Source organism: Chelon labrosus (assembly GCF_963514085.1).
Source record: "Chelon labrosus genome assembly, chromosome: 23".
In the NCBI taxonomy this organism is placed as follows: domain Eukaryota; kingdom Metazoa; phylum Chordata; class Actinopteri; order Mugiliformes; family Mugilidae; genus Chelon; species Chelon labrosus.
The window spans coordinates 3,119,143-3,140,154 of NC_140356.1; the positions used below are offsets into that span (position 1 = coordinate 3,119,143).

The window sequence follows — 21,012 nt, forward strand, 5'->3', positions numbered from 1 at the left end:
ACACTGCAAATATTGATTCTTTGCATAAACTTAATGTAATTCTCAATAAAAGCCTTTGACATTTATGAAATGCTTGTAATTATATTTCAGTATACCACAGTAACATCTGACAAAAAAGATCTAAAAACACTGAAGCAGTAAACTTTGTGAAAACCAATACTTGTGTCTCAAAACTTTTGGCCACGGCCGTATACTTGATAAAATGGACGGGGCAAGTAAACATCTGGGTAGGTCCATTACAACATATGTACCGACAACAACACGGATTGACAGATGCACATATTCCAATTGTAGTTTAATTACTAATAATACCGTCTTACAACAGCAAAAGAACAACAATAAATTCCTCAGTAAATTTAATTTAAGACTTTTGAATAATTTCACAAAATGTCCCTTCTTCTGGTGGAACTGAATTCAGTGCTTGTGAAGATAGCAGATACCTTAAATTAGACTGTAATACTCCATTTTAAAATTTTCAAAAGACAAAAAAATTGAAGTAGCGATGAAAGGATGAAAAATCATGTGTGGCATACACTAACTTGCCAGTTCTTTATGTGCACTAGTGAAAACAAAAGCATTCTAACATAACAGTCCTTCACTGAATCCCCCTTCATTACTACTCTAATTTTCAATTCAGTTCAACTCAATTTTATTTATATAGCATCAATAACAATACAAATCGTCTCAAGATGCTTTACAACATCCAGTCTGAAACCCGGAGAGCAAGCCTGAATGCGACAGTCACAAGGAAAAACTCCCTTTAAACAAGAAGAAACTTTGAGCAGAACCCAACATATATGGAGGGACTCATCTGCCTAAGGCCAGCCGGGTAGAGGCAAAAAAGAGAGGGAAGAGAGTGGGACGAGATAAACACACATCTGTCATAGATACATACATCTGACAACAAAGCATACGTGAAGAATCTGATGATGATACATATTTAGTTTATGATGAAACGGCGTCAACAAGGTGGTAATCCAATGGTTGTTAAATTGGACAGAATTAAACACTCAAGTGCTTATTTAGCTTAAAGGGACATGCATCTATACAACAGAATACTATTTAATAGTACTACAAACCACCGCCTCCAAAATGAAAACACAGTTGAAACCACAGCTCAGTTATTTGAAAAAGAATGCTGAATATCTTAACCTTCAAGAAGACAGAATTTGTTTTTGTACCTAAAGAACTTTCAAGTGTGCGCAGGTTTTACATTCTGTCTGACCCTCAGATCCTAAAGTATGGAGTTGCAGTTGCATGTTGTGTTGCAGAGGGCCTGTAGGTGGCAGTGCACATCTAAATACAAGTTCATTGACCTCTATCTGCAACCTCCACACAAGCCAATATATTTATTTTAATTAGTAACTGATAAACCTCAATGGTAAAGCAAAAACATGTTTTAAAGAAGAACCTAAACACCACATTTCCCTTCAAGAAGCCTGCTGCCTGATTTATCCCCATACTTTACCTTTTGTGTGTGACTGTGATTACATTAAGCAAAGCAAAGACGACTTGTCCTCAATTAGTGGTCCGGCATCACAGTGCCTGTATCCAGCTGTTCAGCGTCTACTGGATGGCACTCAGCAATCAGACAGAGCAGCTTTTGTCTGATAAATCTTAACAAGCGACCAGTCAAATTGAAGTCACAAGTATACACAGTCTGTGGAGAGTCTCAGGCCGAAGGCTTGTGAGGGCAGCAACTCTTCTCCCTCAGCTTGACTATAATTCAAGTCAAATCATGATCTAAAAAAGCTGGATCTGGGAAAGTACGAGAGGAATCTAACGCAATATGGAGAGCTGGCGGTGTTTGCTGCTGCTGTGCACACTAAGTTTAGTGCTTTCCTCCGGAGAGGTGACGAAAAATGATGATGACATCGACCTTGTCAGCCTTTTGAGAAATATCTTCCCCGGGCTGCTTGTGAGAGATGAGCCGTTCGTCATCGACCAAGACTTTGAGATAAACTCCCTCAAGGAGCTGGGACGCCCAAAGGACGTCGCAATCACACAGCAAGCCAAGGACAAACCAGTCAATCAGGAAACAAATGGCCCCCCCGGACCAGTGGTTTTAACCAAAGATGGCCAGATCAAGGGGATTACTGTGGATAAGGCCCATGTATTCTATGGGATACCATATGCAGACCCACCTGTAGGGGCTTACCGCTGGAAGCCACCCAGACCTGTGAGTCCTTGGTCGGGGGTTTACGATGCCTCCTATCCCAGGGCAGCATGCGTGCAGATCTGCAGTGGCCCTGTCACCGAGGAGTGTCCTCAGATAGTAAGTAACACAAGATTGTCTTATGTATTAGCATGCTGTTGTGATGTTTTATTTCCCGTTGTAATCTGCATGATGGCATTATAAGGTATTTTTATAGAGTGGCTTAAAGTCTTAAAGTCAAACATACTTTAGGTGCAGAATGCTAGTAGATTAGATTAGAATGTGAATGTTGAGCTAAACCATGGATGCATTGCAGGAACTGTATTCTGGACTCCAAGATGCAGTCCATTCATCCCAGTAAAATTGTACGCTAGTGCAGTCCACTGTCGAAAGTCATTTAATTCCACTTAGTGTAGCTCATGTCTTATGCACAGTCTTTCTCTCTGCAGAGCTATAGCTAGGATTTTACTCAGGCTATGAGTTCTCCCCATACACCAAAAAAAAAAAAAAAAAAAAAAAAGTCTACATAATAAAAGCAATATGTGAGAGGTTTAATGGTCTAAATACTGTTACACAACACTTCCAGGAATAACATTCTTGTAGGGAAATACTGAATGTTTTATGTATTCTCTTTTGGCCTAAAGCCACTTGAATTTAATTATGTGAAGACAAATACTACTGTAAACAGCCCATTAAATATGTATGAAATATGTATCATTTAAATTGTAAAATTGTGTGACTTCCCACTGGGGATAATAATAATAATACTAATAATAACAACTGGTGCAATTCTGGAGTCGACCACTGGCACAAAATTGCAGTTAAGTTGCGTTCATTACGTTCAGATTGTGACTGTGAACATCCGAGTTGGAAATGTGTCAGCCTTCCGGTGGCCAACTCAGAGATATTATAAAATTCTCTTAACCAACTCATTCTCAGTCAATCAAAAACTGATCTGCTTATTTAAAATAGACACTTTGTAGCTGGGTAACTATTATAATTATATAATAAAAAAAACATGACCTAGTTAAGGCTTATTAGATGGTGGATGCCAGTGGTGCTAATAAAATAGTGAAAGATTGTCTTGCATGTAGGCCAAGTTACCACTATGTAACAGTTAGCTAACTGCAAAATGTGATTTCAAAAAAAGCAATGGTTGCCTGGAGGCCTCTCATCTAAATTTTCTTTGTGGCTGAAAGTTGGCTGAAAGTGTCTGGAATCTCTCCGTTGGGAACTGGTTATGCTCCAGCAAATATCTGCTGGGCCAATCAAATCGCTTTATGTGATGATGGACAGAAGAGTAACACGAGTGTCATCATACATGTCATCTAGGCGTCACGGAGGTGAATTTGCTTACAACAGAATGGTTCTGATTGGTTGTACAACTATCCAATCATGTCCTGAGGTACTTTTTTTCGGGAGTAGTTGAAAAACGCTCCATAATGAAATCCAAATGGAGCCTTACCACTCCCATATTCTGATAAGTCTGGCTAAACCAAGCTGAAGCAATAGTGCATTACTGACCATTAAATCTATGAGGATGGGATAGCAGGCTAGCTGGATTTCTATTAGCAGGTAGCCAATCAGTTGTCCAGTCAAACCAGCATGTTGTGAGACGCCCCGAAGCCATTCTAAACCGAATGACCTGCCTCCTCGAATGTCTCCAAAAGGTCAGCGAGGACTGTCTCTACCTCAACATCTTTGTACCGTTGGATGTGAACTTCAGCTCACCCCTGCAGAGACCCCTGCCCGTCATGGTGTGGATCCATGGCGGGGATTTCATTGCTGGCACTGCCTCCAAGCCGCTGTATGATGGACGCTTTATCAGTAACTTCACCCACACTGTTGTCGTAAGCATGGAGTACCGACTGGGTAAGAAGTTTTTGTTAATATGGACCTGTTTGAAGATGTGTATCGGGATCTAATCTATGTATTTAACAGAATTTTGTCAGTAAATGACCTTTATTAAACTGTATTGTGAATGTAAAAATGAAACGTAGCAGTGGAGCTTGGGGTATAGGGAAGGCAACAAGCTGGAGTCTCGTGGAATCACTTACGGAGCGCTTATCACAGAGCGCATGTACTGTATGTGTGTCTGCTTGCGTGCGTAAGGGAGAGTGTGTGCCATTATTTTAAATGGATGAGCCTGTTTGTAATTACTCCGCCTTCCTGCGAGACTGAAAACAGAAGCAGTGATATGTGAACTCCAGGAAATGAATGCCTTGCCTGAGTCAATTATGTTCTGCTGATGATGTGAACTGATGCACGATTCAAGGTGCATTTGGGTTCCTCGTGTCGGGCAAAGATCCTCACACCTCAGCCGTGGGGAATTATGGGATCCTGGACCAGCAGGCAGCTCTTCTTTGGGTCCAGCAGAACATCGCCGTGTTTGGAGGGGATCCCAGCAAGGCAAGAAAGCATGCACACAAACCCACAACTTGGCTGGTTACGGTATCTGAAGACAAAGGCAGTCATTCAGTGCACTCCAGTATTTAAACTTCTAACACTTTATTTTGTTCTGTGGTCAGTATTCAAAATGGCCACAAACATAAGCGGGAATGCTGAAACATTCTTCCTAAATATAGTTTACAAAAAGAAGAAAAACTCAAATATGGCCACACTAGAGAACAAGGAAGCTCCTCAACAATCAAAACTTCTGCTTGTAAATGCCCCTTTGAACATAACCATATTATTCAATGCAGCCCTTTTTAAAAGATAGCTACTCGTGACTCTCCCACCTTCGCTAAAACCCCAGTTCCAGCTTAAGAAAAGCACTCACAAACCATAAAGCTGTGACCACTATGCTTCGCTTTTTCTTTTTGTGTACATGCTATGTTGTTTTTGTCTTCAGTCTTGATCTCACTACACCATAACTCATTATTCCACATAACTTTAGCAGACCAGATATATATTTTTGCAAAATTTAGCAGGGCTTTGGGTGTGGTTTTCATCAGAAAAATAAAGAATATAGTTGTCACAACCAGTGCTTGCCAGAAGGAGACGCAGCTCTTTAACGTTGTTGTTGGCTTATTCACCGCCACCCTCTCCAGTATTGTCACCCTTGCGTCACATTTTCTCCAGTTTAAGATGACTGTCTTTACTACCACTTTTTTTTGTAGTCCTTACCCGGTGACACGTTTCAACTAGGTTTGACAACCGTCCCTTGAAAAACGGAATCGTCCCATATTTAGAAACAAAAGTACACGTCCCGTACTGAGCTGAAACGGGACACACTTTGTCCCGTATTACCGCGAGAATCAAAAATAGTGTAAAATGTCAATGCAATTAATGAATAACAGGGCGCTTTATATGAACCTTTACGGTGAACTTATTCCCAGGCTGTCTCCTGCTCTGTGACCAATGAGCTGACAGCCAGAATCCCGCGCATCTCATTGGTCGAGGTACCGTTGCTTGCGAAGAAGATACCGGAAGACAACAAAGCAAACAACTTTTCCTCACACTTTCTGTTTGCACTTTTCTTATCGCACTATTACAAGAGGAATGTTCTGCTTTCTATTGTTTTCTATTCATTTATACAGTTTTAAGTTAAGCAGGAAAGGTTTATTCTGTTAATTTTGTTATTTTGTATTAAAAATAAATTGTTAAATAATAATTTGTTTAACATGTGTTCATATCACTCAAAAATATGCATCTAATTCAAATCAGGTTTGAGTCAAATAGTTAAAAAATCGTTTCACATACACAAAAAAGGGCTAAAAAAAAATGTGCTGACCACGCCAGGAAGGGTGAAGGCAGGGTGGGCCGGCCCTGCCAATGAGGTGTCCCTTATTTATTTTTGACAACCCTAGTTTCAACAGTGAGGCCCTGTTGGTGTGTATCACTGGAGACGAAATACGTTACATCTCCTAAACATTAGCATGGAAGAATTTTTGTTGCGAGCATGTTTAGCACTATTAGCAAATGTTAGCATGCTAACACACTAAACGACACTATGGTAGTGAACATAGTAAACATACATCCAGTAAACATCATATTGTTGAAGCTGGAGTGCGGGTTCTTTAAATATAAAAGAACTGAAAACACTGTGGAAATCTGCCAAATGAGTTCACACAAATCGTACCAGGGGAATGAGGCGAATCTGGTATGTGCAGCGACCTTCTGGTGGACGGCAAGTGATCTGGATCACATCAGTAAGGAATGGCTGTTTGCCAAAGCTGAAGAGGGGAGCAAATGTTGGAAAGGAAGCTGAGTAACAGCCACTAGAGCTCTGAATGCAACTTGGGTTGTTCTATGAATTCATAGACGTTAGGAGTCCAGGTCCAAAGTTTCTGACCCTCCAGATAAGAAAAGAAGCTCGACATGTTGAGGAAAGAGGCAATTTAGCTTAAAACAGAGAACAACAGACTGCAAGTAAGATAACCGCTGCTGATGGGTTTTACTATTTTGTAAAAGAATATAAGGGACCGAGGGACTGTAGACAGTAGGCTTACATCATCCACATGTTATATCTGTGTTCTTACTCCCCCAAAAGTTTCACTCTGTAGTTTTAACATGCTGACATTAGCTTTTAGCTCACTGCACTGCCGCGCCAGACTACATCCCCACGGAGCTGCTGGCGTGCTGGCCGTGTTTTAGTCTTGTTTCACCATTTACTCAATACCCATATGCCCCTGTGTCTAATATCAGCCATTCTTGATTGTACTTTAACATCCTGTCTTTACTTTTTCATTTGTCACTGTGCTTTGCTTCAATAAACCAATGAAACATGCTACATATTTAGTATATGTATTTATGGTACTTTCCACTACAAGCATCACATCAGTTCCAAATTACTTTAGCAAATGAATGAAACATATGTCTTATCCAGTATGCCATGTTCCACTAACAGATGGCAAATGTAAAGGGTTTCTAGCAAGTGATGATCAGTTTTTCTATTTTTGACTGTGTTGCTAACATACAAAGCTAATGATTGTGTTGTGCTGTGTCTCTCTTTTTGGACAGGTGACATTATTTGGGGAGAGTGCAGGTGCTCAGTCTGTGAGCCTTCATCTGATGATCCAGAGCAGCAAACCTCTGTTCAAACAGGCCGTCCTGCAGAGCCTGCCCTTCTCCATCCCACTGAAGACCAGGTGAGGAGCCAACCTCTCGCAAATGCAAGAGTGTTTTAGGCTTTGCTGGAGTTACAAATGACTGTAGACTTTTAAAGAAGTATAAATTAATCAGAGGTCAGTGTGTTTTCCTGAACACTCCATCCAAAGCTTGATATATTCTGCATCTCTTTCGCAGGCATGATGCCCTGAAGCTGGGAAAAAGCTTTGCTAAACAGACCAACTGCTCGGTGAACAACTTCGTCTGCCTGCTGTCTCTCGCTCCGCAGGCCGTCCTGGCCGCCCAGATGAAAACAAGTAGGACGCCACGAACCCCAAATTTAGAGCAACACTTAGGGCTGCCCACACAATTACATAAGAAGGCAGGATCTAGTAACTTTATCCGAAAAACATGACGAAAAACAATATTATGACTCAACAGTGAGCCTCCGAAAGGACAATTAGAGGCATTTTGTTGCAGCACTGCAAGAAAGGAATGTAATATGTTGACAGGGTTATTGATCAGCATCACTGGCTGTAATTACATCATCTGCGGCAGCTTTCTGGCTTACACTCTCACAAAATATGAGAGGAAAAGGCACTATAGACAACATTCACATTAAACACATTTCTTTCTTTCTAGCTTTTCTACTATTTAGTATGGAGGTGTTTTCATATGTTTTTCCTCTAACTTGCTAAGTTAAAAATCAGACTGTATTTCAATCTAGGTGCTGTGATCTTTGATCCTAGGTTCCAGGATTGTGAACCCGTTCAGGTTCCTGGAGGTTTTTGAGACATGGGGTCCGTATATCGATGGCGAGTTAATAAAAGAGCAAGCTGTCACTGCCTTTCAGAAGGGCCACTGGCAGAAAGAGAAGCCGGTGCTGCTGGGTAAGAGACACACAGATACAAAACTATAAACAGTCCAGTGAAGCAAAAAATGACACCTTTATCTTATCCTCTCAACTGTTTGCTGGCTGTTGGACCCCCGTTGGTTCTCATAAGACAATTAAATGTAAATATTCCCACAATCATGACAGAGACGAAGGCAACGTTCACTGTTTAAGAATGATTTTTAAACCAAGAGACGACAAGACAGGAGAAAGAGTGTGCAAACAGATCCCAGCAAGGCTACAGGTGACATGAGGTGCACTTGTGTGGCTCCGCTTTCTGTCCTGCAGGTACAACGTCAGAAGAGGGGGTGCTCTTTGTGTACGCCGTATTCAACAAGCCAGTCTCTGCAGTGGAAAGCACCGTGTACATCACAGCCATCTTCAAACAGCACGCTCTGCGGATCCTGCACAAGTACCTTCCCCTGTACAAGGACTCCGACCGCAGGGACATGCTGGCTCAGGTATGAGGAACTCAATGCAATCAGTGTCAGCATTGTGGCTTATACGGTCCACATATAGACGCAGCCAACAACACATTATTTTTTTACTGAGTTCAACCACAATGGGAGGATATTGTGAGGGCTTATTTCAGTTATTAAGTCATTTTTCTCCTGTCCAGTGACATTTGAAGATGCCCCCTCAAGCTCAACAAGTTCGACACTACTTCAAACACCCCAGTTTGAAGTTTTGAAATGACTTGCATGTGATTGGAAAAAAAAATCCAAATTATCCATGATGACTCTTGAAAGTTAATAGACCGATGTTTTCTGCGATCAGGTTCTGGCAACCTGTTAAAATGGAAATTGAACTCAAGAACTGCTTAAGTATAATGCATTGGCCGGGAATCGAACCCGGGTCAACTGCTTGGGAAGCAGCTATGCTAACCACTATACCACCAATGCCTTGCTTTCTAATTATAGAAGTAGTAAAATCAGAAAAAAAGAAAGGCCAAAAAGGTAGAAGCTGAGAGCAGCGCAACACACGTCCAGACATTTTTTTTTTACCAGCACACTGTATGTATATAGAACTGCAGTAGTTTGATTCGATATCTTCAAGTGCATTTATCAGAGGGGTCAACCAAGTGACATCTCTGTAATGTCAGCACTGCTGGATCACATAGCCACGTGTTTATATGTGAGGGTCAAGCTATTAAATCAAGAGATATCTGTCTGATTGCATTCTCGATGACCGTTGTGCCAATATACTTCAGACTTGGTGGGCCTTGGTCCAGAGGATGCAAAAATTGGGTTTAAACAGGATGATGGTGACATTAGTGGATTTGAACAGTTAGGAAAAACTATTTTTCACACATTTTTGTTTAACACTGCCAAAAATTACGGAACTCACGTCATATGCCAGTTTGACAACATCATGAGCAGTGTGGTTGATGGTTGCACAAGAAGAGCACAACACTTCTGATCAGTGTTAGCTGGAAAATAGTATTTGCCACAAAAGTTTAGCAAATTGGGTCCAACATCCACAAACATTAAAGAAAGGCAACTGGACTTGGACTGGAGTTTCCCGAAGACGTTTTACCACTCATCCAAGTAGCTTTTTCAGTTCTAAAGGGTTGGTGGGGAGTTGGGGTTTAAATTGGAACATCTGTGGGTGTAGCCCATCAGAAACTTGCTTGACTATTGTCTGTTAAACGACCAGATACTTCTATGACTTCTATGTCTATGTGTCTGTTAAAGGCTGTTAAGGGGGGACTGTTTGTCCTTGTCCTCTTCCTCCAATGAATGGCGCTCTAATGGCCCATTATCAGTCAGAGGCTCCAGTCTTAAGGTGTGAATGGAACCTGAAACTTCTTGGGGAAAGAAGTTAAGACTATACTGTAAACTGATGGCAGATTATATCTCAGAACGACTTCAAAGATTAACAGCAGGTTTAAATATTGGACTGAAAGTTTGTCTCCTTCTACTGATTGCCTTCTTATCTCCCTGGTGGTCTAGTGGTTAGGATTCGGCGCTCTCACCGCCGCGGCCCGGGTTCGATTCCCGGTCAGGGAACGAAATTTTCATGTACTGATGTCATGATCAAAAAATAAATGTAATTTCCCACTGCTTTCTTGATGATCAACAATTATATTTATCTGAAGCAGGACAATTTGTTTACATACAATATTTAGTTTTTTTTGTAGTTTAACTCCTACTTCTTTTTCAGTTTTATTCTTCGTTAACTTCATGACTCTGAGTGCCAACAGTTAGTCCATCACTTTGACTTTTAATGCCACCATTTTTTCCCCCTCTTGTGTCGGCAAAAGGTTGAGATCTTTTATTTTTTCAAGATTCAAGATGTTTACTGTCTCTGTTCCACAGTATGTTAATGGAAACATACAGAGGTGTGAAATACAGATTCCCCTAGTCCCACTGTGCTACATGTATGCTGACAAGACACACACAATAACTACTATTAATGCAACTCATCTACTCCACTACAGCATATCACGACAAAATATTAGATGAACAGAAGATATAGACAATCTTCAAGTGTAATATATCAGTCTATCTATCTGATACCTACATCTATGGCACCAACCACACGCATCCCAATGATAATTCCCAGACATTTTAACTTGCACTGTAAGCAGGCAGATTTTTAGCTTGTTTTATTGTCTGTGAAATATCTAAAGATCTGCTTGATAAATCGGCACATGGCATGTTGCCTAGGCACTCACGGTTCCCAGACCGCTAATGACTGAGTGTATTAGAGACATCTAACGTCTATTTCAACAACTACTGGCTAGATTACCATCCAGGAGGTGACACCCCGGGAATATTTAGCATGCAGTTACAGTTGACTGTGCAGAGGTTCTGCAGCCCTCTGTGAAAGCTACTCTCCAGGGTGCAGTGGGGTTGGCGCAAATGTCTCTGAATGCAGCTCTGAATTCTTAGTCTTGTTTTGCAAACCAGTCATTTTCTTAATTTTTCAGACTGGTTGTGTTGAAATTTTCATATTACCAACATTGGAAAGAGTGTAAAAGCAGTACTACCACGAGCCTGCATGTTCAAACCTTGAAAATATGACACTAAATTTGCATGTCTGACAATTTGAGACCAAGCTTTCAAGTGGCTAAAGGCTAATTGCTAAGGACGCACATTTAATCCGCTATGGCGCACACCGATTTAAGCTTAGCGACCACACATGCAGTTCATAGAAAAAACGAAGGCAGAGTTACTGAACCATGCTGCTTTCGATCAGACATACTGTATATGATTAATATTCTTCCATTTAGCGTGGCTTTGCCATCTCCTAGTTCTCTCCGGTGAGTAAGCTATATAAAATATCAGGTGGCATTTATGCAGCATTTGAAGAGCTTTAGTCCTGCTCCTCATTTTCCCCCTGCTCACCTACTGAAAAGTGAACAAGAAACACACAGTCTGCCACACATGCCTCAATAACCGCTGCCTGAATGGGTGCGCGAGGCGGGCCGGCATGCGTGGATCGATGTTCCACCCAGTCGGCACTCGGCGCGCAACAAGGACCCAGCTGTGTCCCGCGCTGTCTGCAGCCTCCATGTCTAAAGAGTCTGATGGGGGAAATGCCGCTGTGATCTGTAAGTTGGCATAAATGCCACATTTCCACACAATCAGGACATGCCACCTATCATCAAAGTTGTGGCATCATTAACAGTTTCCCAGTCTTCAGTGCGGCACCTAAACACATCATTTACCCACAGAGGGAGCTACAGCTTCAGTGTCTCTTTGTCTGACTAGCAGCAATATTTTTTCTCTCCTCCATCACTGGTTTGGTGGAGCATGTGGACCACCTGGAGTCGGGGAGTTTATCTTGTTTGAGTTGCAGCCTGACTGCTCCACCAAGAATCGACTTGTCTCTCATGAACATCTTGAGCGACAGGAGGGATCAGCCGGGGAATCACAGATGAAGTACGAGACAGAGGGGGCTGCCAGAGGAAGAAACATTGATTGGGTGAATTGACACCCCATTTGTATTGATGAGGCTAGAGTAAACACTGGCAGCACAGATACAGAGAAAATAATAACTCTCCGTGCAACGGGATAGTCCCACAACCATTCTCAACTAATGCCTTAATGGCTATTGACTTTTCGTTCTTTTAAGTTGTTTTGCAGACGACAGACGCGACGGTGGACTCTAAACAGGTTGCTTTTCCGACGGTGGCCATTTTGTCATAACCACATTCAACTCCACAGCTCAAAGATGACGTGCATGACTATGTCGCAACTCCGTAAAAAGCCCATCCAGACAATTTCAATGGTGAGACAGATCTATGCTGGACCATAGTCAGTTCCCAATACAAAAAATCGTCTGCAATGAAGTTTGTCTGGCTTCCAGGCTAGTTTCCCCTCAGCTCTTTAGTGTGTTTTAGCAACTTTTAGCTCATCGCTTTGGTTTCACAATATTGCTGGTTTGGTTGTGATCAACCTCATTTACAAGCAGGTGTTTTTAAAGAAGGAGCTTTAATAAATGCAGCTATTCAACCAGCACCAAACCTGTAGTGCCACCAAGAGATTAAAATATCAATATGTCCAATGGGTTTTTGCAGTTTTTTCTGCAATTTTGAAGACTGCCTTTGAAGATGAGCAAGTTCTGCACTCTTGTCAACATCGCAATTTAAATACAAGTCTTGGAACTTTTTTTTTCTACCCACAATTTTGAACTTTGATTGTGATTGGAAAATTCCTCCAAATTATCCATGATACACAGATATGGACTGAGGTTTGCTGCTCTCAGTTCCAGTAGGATCAGCGTGGACAACCACAAGATTTTCCTGGCAACATGCTCTGACTGTTGAGAAGAACTTTTCTGCATCATGCATTTTAATGAAAAATAATCTTCTCAACTGTCAGAGCATGTTGCCAGGAAAATTATGCCAAGTGTGCCAACACATTCACGGCTTCCTAAAGTGTGAACTTGGTCCTAACATATTTTTGATATTAAAAGATGGAAAATTGCTTCCGAGCATTAGAAAACGATTACAAGCTATTGCATTGGCCGGGAATCGAACCCGGGTCAACTGCTTGGGAAGCAGATATGCTAACCACTATACCACCAATGCTGTGAGAAAAAAACAAAGTTCCATAAAATAAAAAAAAAGAAGAAAAAAAGACAATGGTTATTTATGCAAATATCTTCCTCTTAAAGTTTGCTCAGAAGAAGCTCTTCCCACACTGAAAATGCATGCAGTGACTGAATTTAATACTTTTAGCACAACAGCATGACAAATAAGTTCATTTATCTCATATTATGAGATAAACTGCAGACAAAGCCAAGAAGGAAAGTGATGAACATGCTGAACCATAGCACATAATAAGTCTGATATTTCCAACTCCGGTTGGTGGAGACCAAAACAAAGCTTCAAATGAAAGCTATTCTCATGCATGCAAAAAAATTCTTGCTAATTTAAATATGATCCAAATGCTGTTTATTTTGCAGAGCATCAGGGTACTCAGGGCAATCTAGCCATAGAGTCTGCCTTGTGTGTCATGATCACATTTAGAGTAAATATAGATTTTAAATCCTTATTAGACATAGCTATTTTAAATACGACTGTCCAGAGTCCACTAGCCATGCTAGCAGATGATATTTTCAGCTGGTTTCTTGATTGATTGACGAATCACAACTTTGCATCACTACTGCATAACTTGTGCAAAAGATGTTCATTTTTCTAGCTAAAGTAATCAGTCTGCCTTTGTTGTTATCCACTGACATTCACATCAACCTAATTAGCAAACATTACAATGCAAACATGCTAAGCTAACCAGTAAATTGCACCAAGTCCGAGCAGCTTACAGCTGTTTATTTTGTATTGCATTAGGCTCTACAGTTTGCACACTACATATTTAGCTAGTGATTGGTTAATCATGATTGTCCAGAGTCATCTAGTCATGCTAGCAGATGATATTGTCAGTCGGCTTGGTGGACAAATCACAACTTTGCATCAATACTCCATAAATTTATTTAAAATATGCAACAGATATTCATGTTGCCACCTTGTAATCAGTCTGCCTTGTTATTATCCAGTGACATTCATATCAACCTAACTAACAAACATTAGAATACTAACACGCTAATCTAACCAGTAAACTGCACCAACTCCGAGCCACTTACAGCTCTTTATTTTGCGTTGCATTATGCTCGACAGTTTGCACATGACATATTTAGCAACTGATTAAATAATTATGACTGTCCCGAGTCATCTAGCCATGCTAGTCGTGCTAGCAGATGATACTGTCAGCTGGTTTGGTTGACGAATCACAACTTTGCACCCGTGCTGCATAAACTGACTTAAAATGTGCAAAAGATGCATTTTTCCAGCTACTGGAATCAGTCTACCTTTGTTATTATCCAGTGACATTCATATCAACCTAATTAGCTAACATTAGAATGCTAACATGCAAAGCTAGCCATGCATCAACGCTGAGCAGCATAAAGCTCTTTGTTTTGCATTGCATTAGGTACCACGGTTGCACATTACATATTTACATATGACATGTGACATAGTAAACGTGTTTTAATAAGTTCAGTAAGGTCTACCAATGCTCCTGCCTAGCTGGATTTATATTTGAAACAAGGAGTTAAGGTGGGCCTCATTGCAGAAACCTAGAGAACAGCACTGGTGTTGATTTACAGTTCAGTGCTGGAGTCTGATATTAACACCAGTACTAGACAGATGCACTCCACACTCCACCGGGCTGTATCGCATTTTAATTATATTTCTCACAATAACTGTGTTCATATTATTGTATTTGCGCTGCGATATGAGTAACAGTGGTAAACTCTGCCTGGTTTATGTTCTTTCATTAACGGTCATAATGAGCTGGGGTCGTAAAACACAACTTCACTCAAAAGGATAGGATAACAAAGTCTTTTCTTCGACATCACGTAGTACCAACAATTTTCATCCACCTGGACTGGTTCAGTGTGTTTACCTGCTGCTTTAAAGTTGTTATCACTGTCAAAATATAGAGGTGTGCTGGCGGATGATGACACAGTAGAGGCCTGCGGCAGTGTTCTGTCAGACTTTTCATTGCAGCTCGCAAGGTGGCAACCTCGGGGAGCAACGGGGGGTCGGGAGGTGACACTGCTGGACGTATTTAGTATTCAGCCACAGTTCACTGTGCAGAAGGGAGATGGCTGTGGAGTCACAGCTTCCCCCTCCACATACACACATACGCCTCATGTGTGTCTTTATAAAGGCCACCTCTCCAGAGGACCAAGGGGGTCAGCACAAATGTCACGCAGCCGATCACAGGAGGAGGCTGGTGGGGAGAGCTCAGCATTATTTCTTTTTAAGCAACCGCGTGTTTGTGCCGTGTGTCCATTTTCTCTGCGTTGCACAAATTCAGTATCTTTGAAGACAGCCAGAGCAACAAAACTAACACAATCATCTCCTATCCCCTGATCTGACGAGTTCTTTCGTAACTGAATCAAAAACACCTCTTCTCTCATAAAAGCCAAGGACAAGCGAGAATGTGCTCTAAACTTCTCTCGTCAGCTGATCAACTGTATGTGAAAAGCTCCCGATCAGGCATAACATTATAAGCAGTCACAGGAGAAGTAGTGTTGTGCACAATATTAGGAAGTTGGTCATAATGTTATGCCTGATCGGTGTATACAAGCAGTCTTATTGCAGTCATGTAGAGCTACTAAAAAGATGTGATAAACAAATTGTTAGAGGTTTTGGAAAGGTGCATAAAGGTCACCAGGAACAGGCCAATAATACTGCTGATAGTACTATGGTTCCACCTTGTTTGCTCCAGTGTGGGAGTGATATTCAGTTCAATTATTTATGTTGTTGTTCTCTACAACAACATTTCATCAGAAAATCAATTCCAAATAATAACTAAAATGTGTTTTCAGTTCCACAACAGGCAAATGCAATGCGCTATATATTTCCACCGTGATGCAACACACAGCACACAGGAGGAGAAGGTATTCTATAGCTCCTCCAGAAATAATGTTGGACAGACTGTAAACATGTACAGCGCGCTTCATACATGCAGAATTTTTATTTTCAAAAGCCTTGGGTGCCAGAGGAGTAAAGATTCAGTGTTGTACATAACTGAGTACATATGTAGTATGTGAATGCTCCACCGTTCAAATGGCCTTCAGTACATGGGTTATGACATGCTCCCTTAAATGCACTTCAGTGCACGGTGTATGTCAGTATAATTACACATCACTTTTAACTTGAGCATACTAATGTGCTACAACACCTATTTCTACTATAAATTCAGATGGCGACTTCTGGTGAGCCTTTCCTGTACACAGATTGACGTTTTCACTGGTCGACTATTTGGCCTGATCCTGGGATCCATTCGTGTGGATGTTACTTAGACATGTAGCACCCACTTAGACCAGACCACGCTCACCCCATAGCAATGACACTCCTTGATGGCAGCAGCCATCCCCAGCAGGATGCAGCCTAACGCTTTAGGAACAACTCAAAAAAACATGAAGAACAACACAAGGTGTTGACCTGGCCTCCAGATTCACTAGATCCCAAACTGATCGAGTATCTGTGGGATGCACTGAAACAAGCCAGATCCATGAGTCATCTCAGTTCCAAAAGATTGGTGGGGAGTTGGTGTTTAAATAGGAACATCTGTGGGCCCACCTGAAAGCCACATGACTAGTGTCTGGATGTTGTTTGTGCCTACTTGAATGTGCGAGACATGACCATCGGTGTTCTACAGTGTGTTCGTGTTTACAGTTTTAATTTGTGCATGCCATTTCGCGAAACCGACGTGAAGAGCATCAAGAGAATGTGCGTGCGTGTCCGTCAGCTGCCTACAGTGAGCCTGTTTGTTTTCAGGTGTCAGATGTGCGGTTGTGTGGGCGCGGGTTGTGAGCTCCCTGAGAAAAAAAAAAAAAAAAAAAAGACATGCTGGTTTCCAGGTAACAGGCAGGAGAATACAGTCCACATTCATTTTCTTTTGCTTCCTTTTTAGCACAAAGAGAACAATATTTAAATTTTTTTTCTGCTGCGCTGCCCCCAGCCCATCTCTTTTGTGGATGTCATGCTAATTAGGTTTATTCATTTTCTCCAAAAACACAGCAGAAGCTAGGAGATACACTGTAGAGCACAAACCTTTAGCAGCAATTCTTCAACTTGAAAGCAGAATTATATATTTTATCATTCCAGCTTTCAGACTCTTAGCTTTAAGTCGATGAACGCGGTGCTATTTAGTTGTCAACTAGTATCATACAGCTGCTTCCAAAAACCCCTAACCCTAAATGTTATAACGTGTAACGTCTAAAAGTTAATGTGTAGCTTCTTTGACACAATGACACAATTGAGAGAGAAACGCAAATTATAAAAGACTATAAAATCATAATAGCAAGGTGCTTTTATGTAAATCCAAAATAAGACTGACAAGTTAAAAAACAGTACAACATGTACAACATGAGTAAGCAGGAGTGAGTGGGAGGCTTTGAGTGATTTTCTTCCAAGGCTGGAATAGGGAGCGATTTCAAAAGAAGAATGAATGTGTGTTTGTCAGAGGAACAAAGACGGGAAAATGACATTTTACGTAAAGCCGTGATTAAAGCCATAATTGCTGTTTGTGCGCTGTGAGTCACACGTGTCTCTGAAACAGGTGATAACCTAAGTTCTTTTTAACTTGAGCATACTAATGTGCTTATAACAACACCTATTTCTACTATAAATAGCAGTGTCAGTAGCTTTACACATAGTTTGCCCAAAATCCACATTGTAAACCAAAGTTCCTTTCCTATAATCACATAAGTCACTACAGCTACACCAAGGTATGTCTCTACCAAGTGTCATTACGATTCATCCAAGATATTCCAGTCAAAACCACAAAAAGCAGCATCACTGCGGAGATCATAGGATTACAGAAGTCATGTACCCCCAATTTCACCTTGTCTTTACACACTATGTGCATTGGAATAACTTATCAGGACATGGGGAAATCCATTTTAATGAAAGATGTAAACACACATCCCCAGATCGGACAGATTCACATTTGGGGACTGTCAGCTAATTCCACCTCTTCTTGATAACTCAAGCAAGCCTGACCATAGATAATAGCAGTAATGTTTGGTTGTGCAATGGAAAAAGAATTAGAGCCCATGCAGTTACCTTTGACTTGGATTGCAGCACGGTTGTTGACAAGCCAGATAGCCTGGCCTAACTAATTTGCACATTGAGACTGGATCAAATTGCTGGCACAATAAGAAAGCATTTCAGTATCAAGTGTAGATGAAAACCCCATGGATTGGATATCACTATCCAGATAATGTGTCCAAACTCCAACCTCAAGCCTTTTAGAACTTCAAGAAACCCAACAGAAGGACATACGTCAGCGTTATATTAACTACCTAAAATGACAGAAACCATCTTGAAATTTTTTTTTAAAATTGACGTGTACTTTATTGTTTTAGTTTGGCCCATGTCCCATCCACTAACATGCAGGGCGTAAGACCTATACTGCGGCCAGCCACCAGGAGGAGCTCCACATGCTTTGGCTTCACTTTTGAGGAGATGTCATGGCATCCATGTTTTTTTTTTATGTTCTTGAGCCTTTTCTCTTCTCTCCCCAGATCGTCACCGACTATGTCTTCCTGTGTCCATCCAGGAGGTCGGCGCGCGCCGGCACAGCAGCAGGTAGCAAGGTGTGGATGTACACATTCGACCACGTTGCCTCAGACCACCGCGTCTGGTCAGGACTCACTTTCTGCTACCAGCACGCCTGCCACGGCGCTGAGCTTCCATTTCTCTTTCACTCGGCCTCGGTGGCCAACTACAGCATGTCGCCAGCGGAGAAGCTGTTGTCCAATCGGATGCTGTGCTACTGGGGTGCTTTCGCCCACACCAGTGACGCTTCCTCCAGGGCCCAACAGACCACTTTCTGTCGGGAGCAGCGTCCACCTGTTTGGCCGCGCTATTCTGACACCAGCGGCTGGCTGGTCATGAACCTAACGGTTCGTTCACATGCCCAAGTGGGAACCAGAAACCATATATGTGACTTCTGGGACAAACTGGGCATCTACTAGAGAGGGTGCAGCCTAGGCATCAATACACACTGTTATCTTTGTCACAACTTGTGTTGTTTATCAAATAATTGTACAGTACCAATCTAAAGTTTGAGACAAACCTTCTCATTCAATGGTTTTTCTTTATTCTTATGATTTTCTACATTTCAGATTAATACTGGAGAAACTATGAAGGAAAACATGGAATTATGTAGTAGACAAAAATGTTTTCAACAAACCAGAATATGTTTTATATTTTAGATTCTACAAAGTAGTCCCATTTTGCTTTGTTGACAGCTTTGCACACTCTTGGCATTCTCTCAATCAGCTTCATGAGGTAGTCACCTAGAATGGTTTTCCAACAGTCTTGGAGGAGGTGTTGAGCACTTGCTGGCTGCCTTGGCTTGACTCTGCAGTCCAACTCATCCCAGACCATCTCAGCTGGGCTCATCTGATGCAGTGCTCCACCACTCTCCTTCTTGGTCGCATAGGCCATAGGTGATGTGTTTGGGGACATGGTCCCACAAAGCTCAAAAACCAGATGGAATGGTATGCCTCTGCAGAATGCTGTTGTAGCCATGCTGGTTAAGTGTGCCTTGAATTTTGAATAAATCCCCAACAGTGTCACCAGCAAAGCACCCCCCACATCATCACACCTCCTCCACCCTCCATGCTTCTCCTGTGAACAGTTGGTGCCAAGATGTGTCTTCCACTTGAACGCTATGAAGCATTAATGTGCGCTCTAATCTGAGGTGCTGTTAATTTTCGGTACCTGGGGCGGTCCTCATGAGAGCCACTTTCATCATAAAGTTTGATGGTTTTCATGAAATTTTCCAGCTTGACTATCTTCATGTCTTTCAGTGACAATGCACGGTTGCCTCTCTTTACTTGGTTAAGTAATTGAGTGGTTTTTGACATAATATGGATTAGAACAGCAGTTGCATCGGGGGTTTGTTCACTGCACCTCTGCACGACACAACAGACGGTGTCAAGTTCACTTTTAATTAAACAGCATTCCAGGTGACTACCTCATGAAGCTGACTGAGAGAATGTCATGTGTTCAAAGTTGCCATCAATGTAAAAGTAGACTACTGTGAACAATCTAAAATATAGCATATGTGTTTTATTCTGTTTCGTTCAACACTTTTTTTCTGTTCCTTCATAGATGTCTTTGGTATTAATCTACAATGTATAAAATAATAAAAAACAAAGAAAGGCTGAGAAGATGTGTCCAAACTTTTAGTACTATATATAATAAATTCTTCCTTTTAGAAATTGGAACAAATAAATTTAGTCAAAAGAATGCTTTTAGAAAAAAACAAACAAAAATTCAGCAGTGAAATACTTTAGATAGAAAAAGATGGCATTGCTTATAAATTTTTCAAAACAAATTCAGACATAGGACAGAAGGCCCAGAGGAGAATTACAGAAAGAAAACTCATGCTTTTCTGATCAGTTTGCATGTGATATACCCAAAGACAGTAGAGTATGTTAACATTAAACACAAATATACTATTTCCAAGCACACCTTTAGAGTGCACTGACCATCACTGTCACGCCAGGACTGGACAAACTGAGAGTTCTAAGGACTTCAATTAACAGCTGTGTTTCATGTTTTTCTAAAAATCTCTCGTCAATATGATGAGACTATTACACTAATATACTGTAAGAATGTTCTCTTGTTCTGTTTTTAAGTTTTACTCTAGTCTGTATCACAGAGATATGTCCTACATAAAATGTATTTCACCGTGTTTCTTCACTTTGTATCTAAATCTTTCATTTCATTTATTTTTTTATAGGTATTTCATAGGTCGCTACTGTGAGCTAGCCTTGAAATGATAACCTATTTGTGTCCATGCCCATTTTATTGGACGATTTCAATGTGCCATTGGTATGTGCACAAACCAAATGAGGCTCTTGGGCATTCTGGCCAATG

General features: G+C 41.2%; 1 protein-coding gene across 1 annotated transcript; it reads left to right on the forward strand.

Moving 5' to 3' along the window:
* The first annotated feature begins 1,454 nt into the window (after positions 1–1,454).
* LOC311508562 (crystal protein) lies at positions 1,455–20,213 on the forward strand. The gene is made up of 8 exons (XM_084573377.1): positions 1,455–2,275; positions 3,826–4,027; positions 4,431–4,564; positions 7,118–7,245; positions 7,403–7,521; positions 7,954–8,094; positions 8,385–8,557; positions 18,645–20,213. Exons 1-8 carry the CDS (start codon positions 1,790–1,792, stop codon positions 19,095–19,097), a joined length of 1,836 nt encoding a protein of 611 aa, XP_084429503.1. The 5' UTR covers positions 1,455–1,789; the 3' UTR covers positions 19,098–20,213.
* Positions 20,214–21,012: the final 799 nt, after the last annotated feature.

What these genes read in the sequence shown, in the direction of transcription:
- LOC311508562 (XM_084573377.1), top strand. Translation starts at nt 1,790, where the DNA reads ATGGAGAGCTGGCGGTGTTTGCTGCTGCTGTGCACACTAAGTTTAGTG. An exon ending in TTGGAGGGGATCCCAGCAAG is followed by an intron (nt 4,565 to 7,117) that starts GCAAGAAAGCAT and finishes CTTTTTGGACAG; the next exon opens with GTGACATTATTTGGGGAGAG. An exon ending in AGAGAAGCCGGTGCTGCTGG is followed by an intron (nt 8,095 to 8,384) that starts GTAAGAGACACA and finishes TCTGTCCTGCAG; the next exon opens with GTACAACGTCAGAAGAGGGG.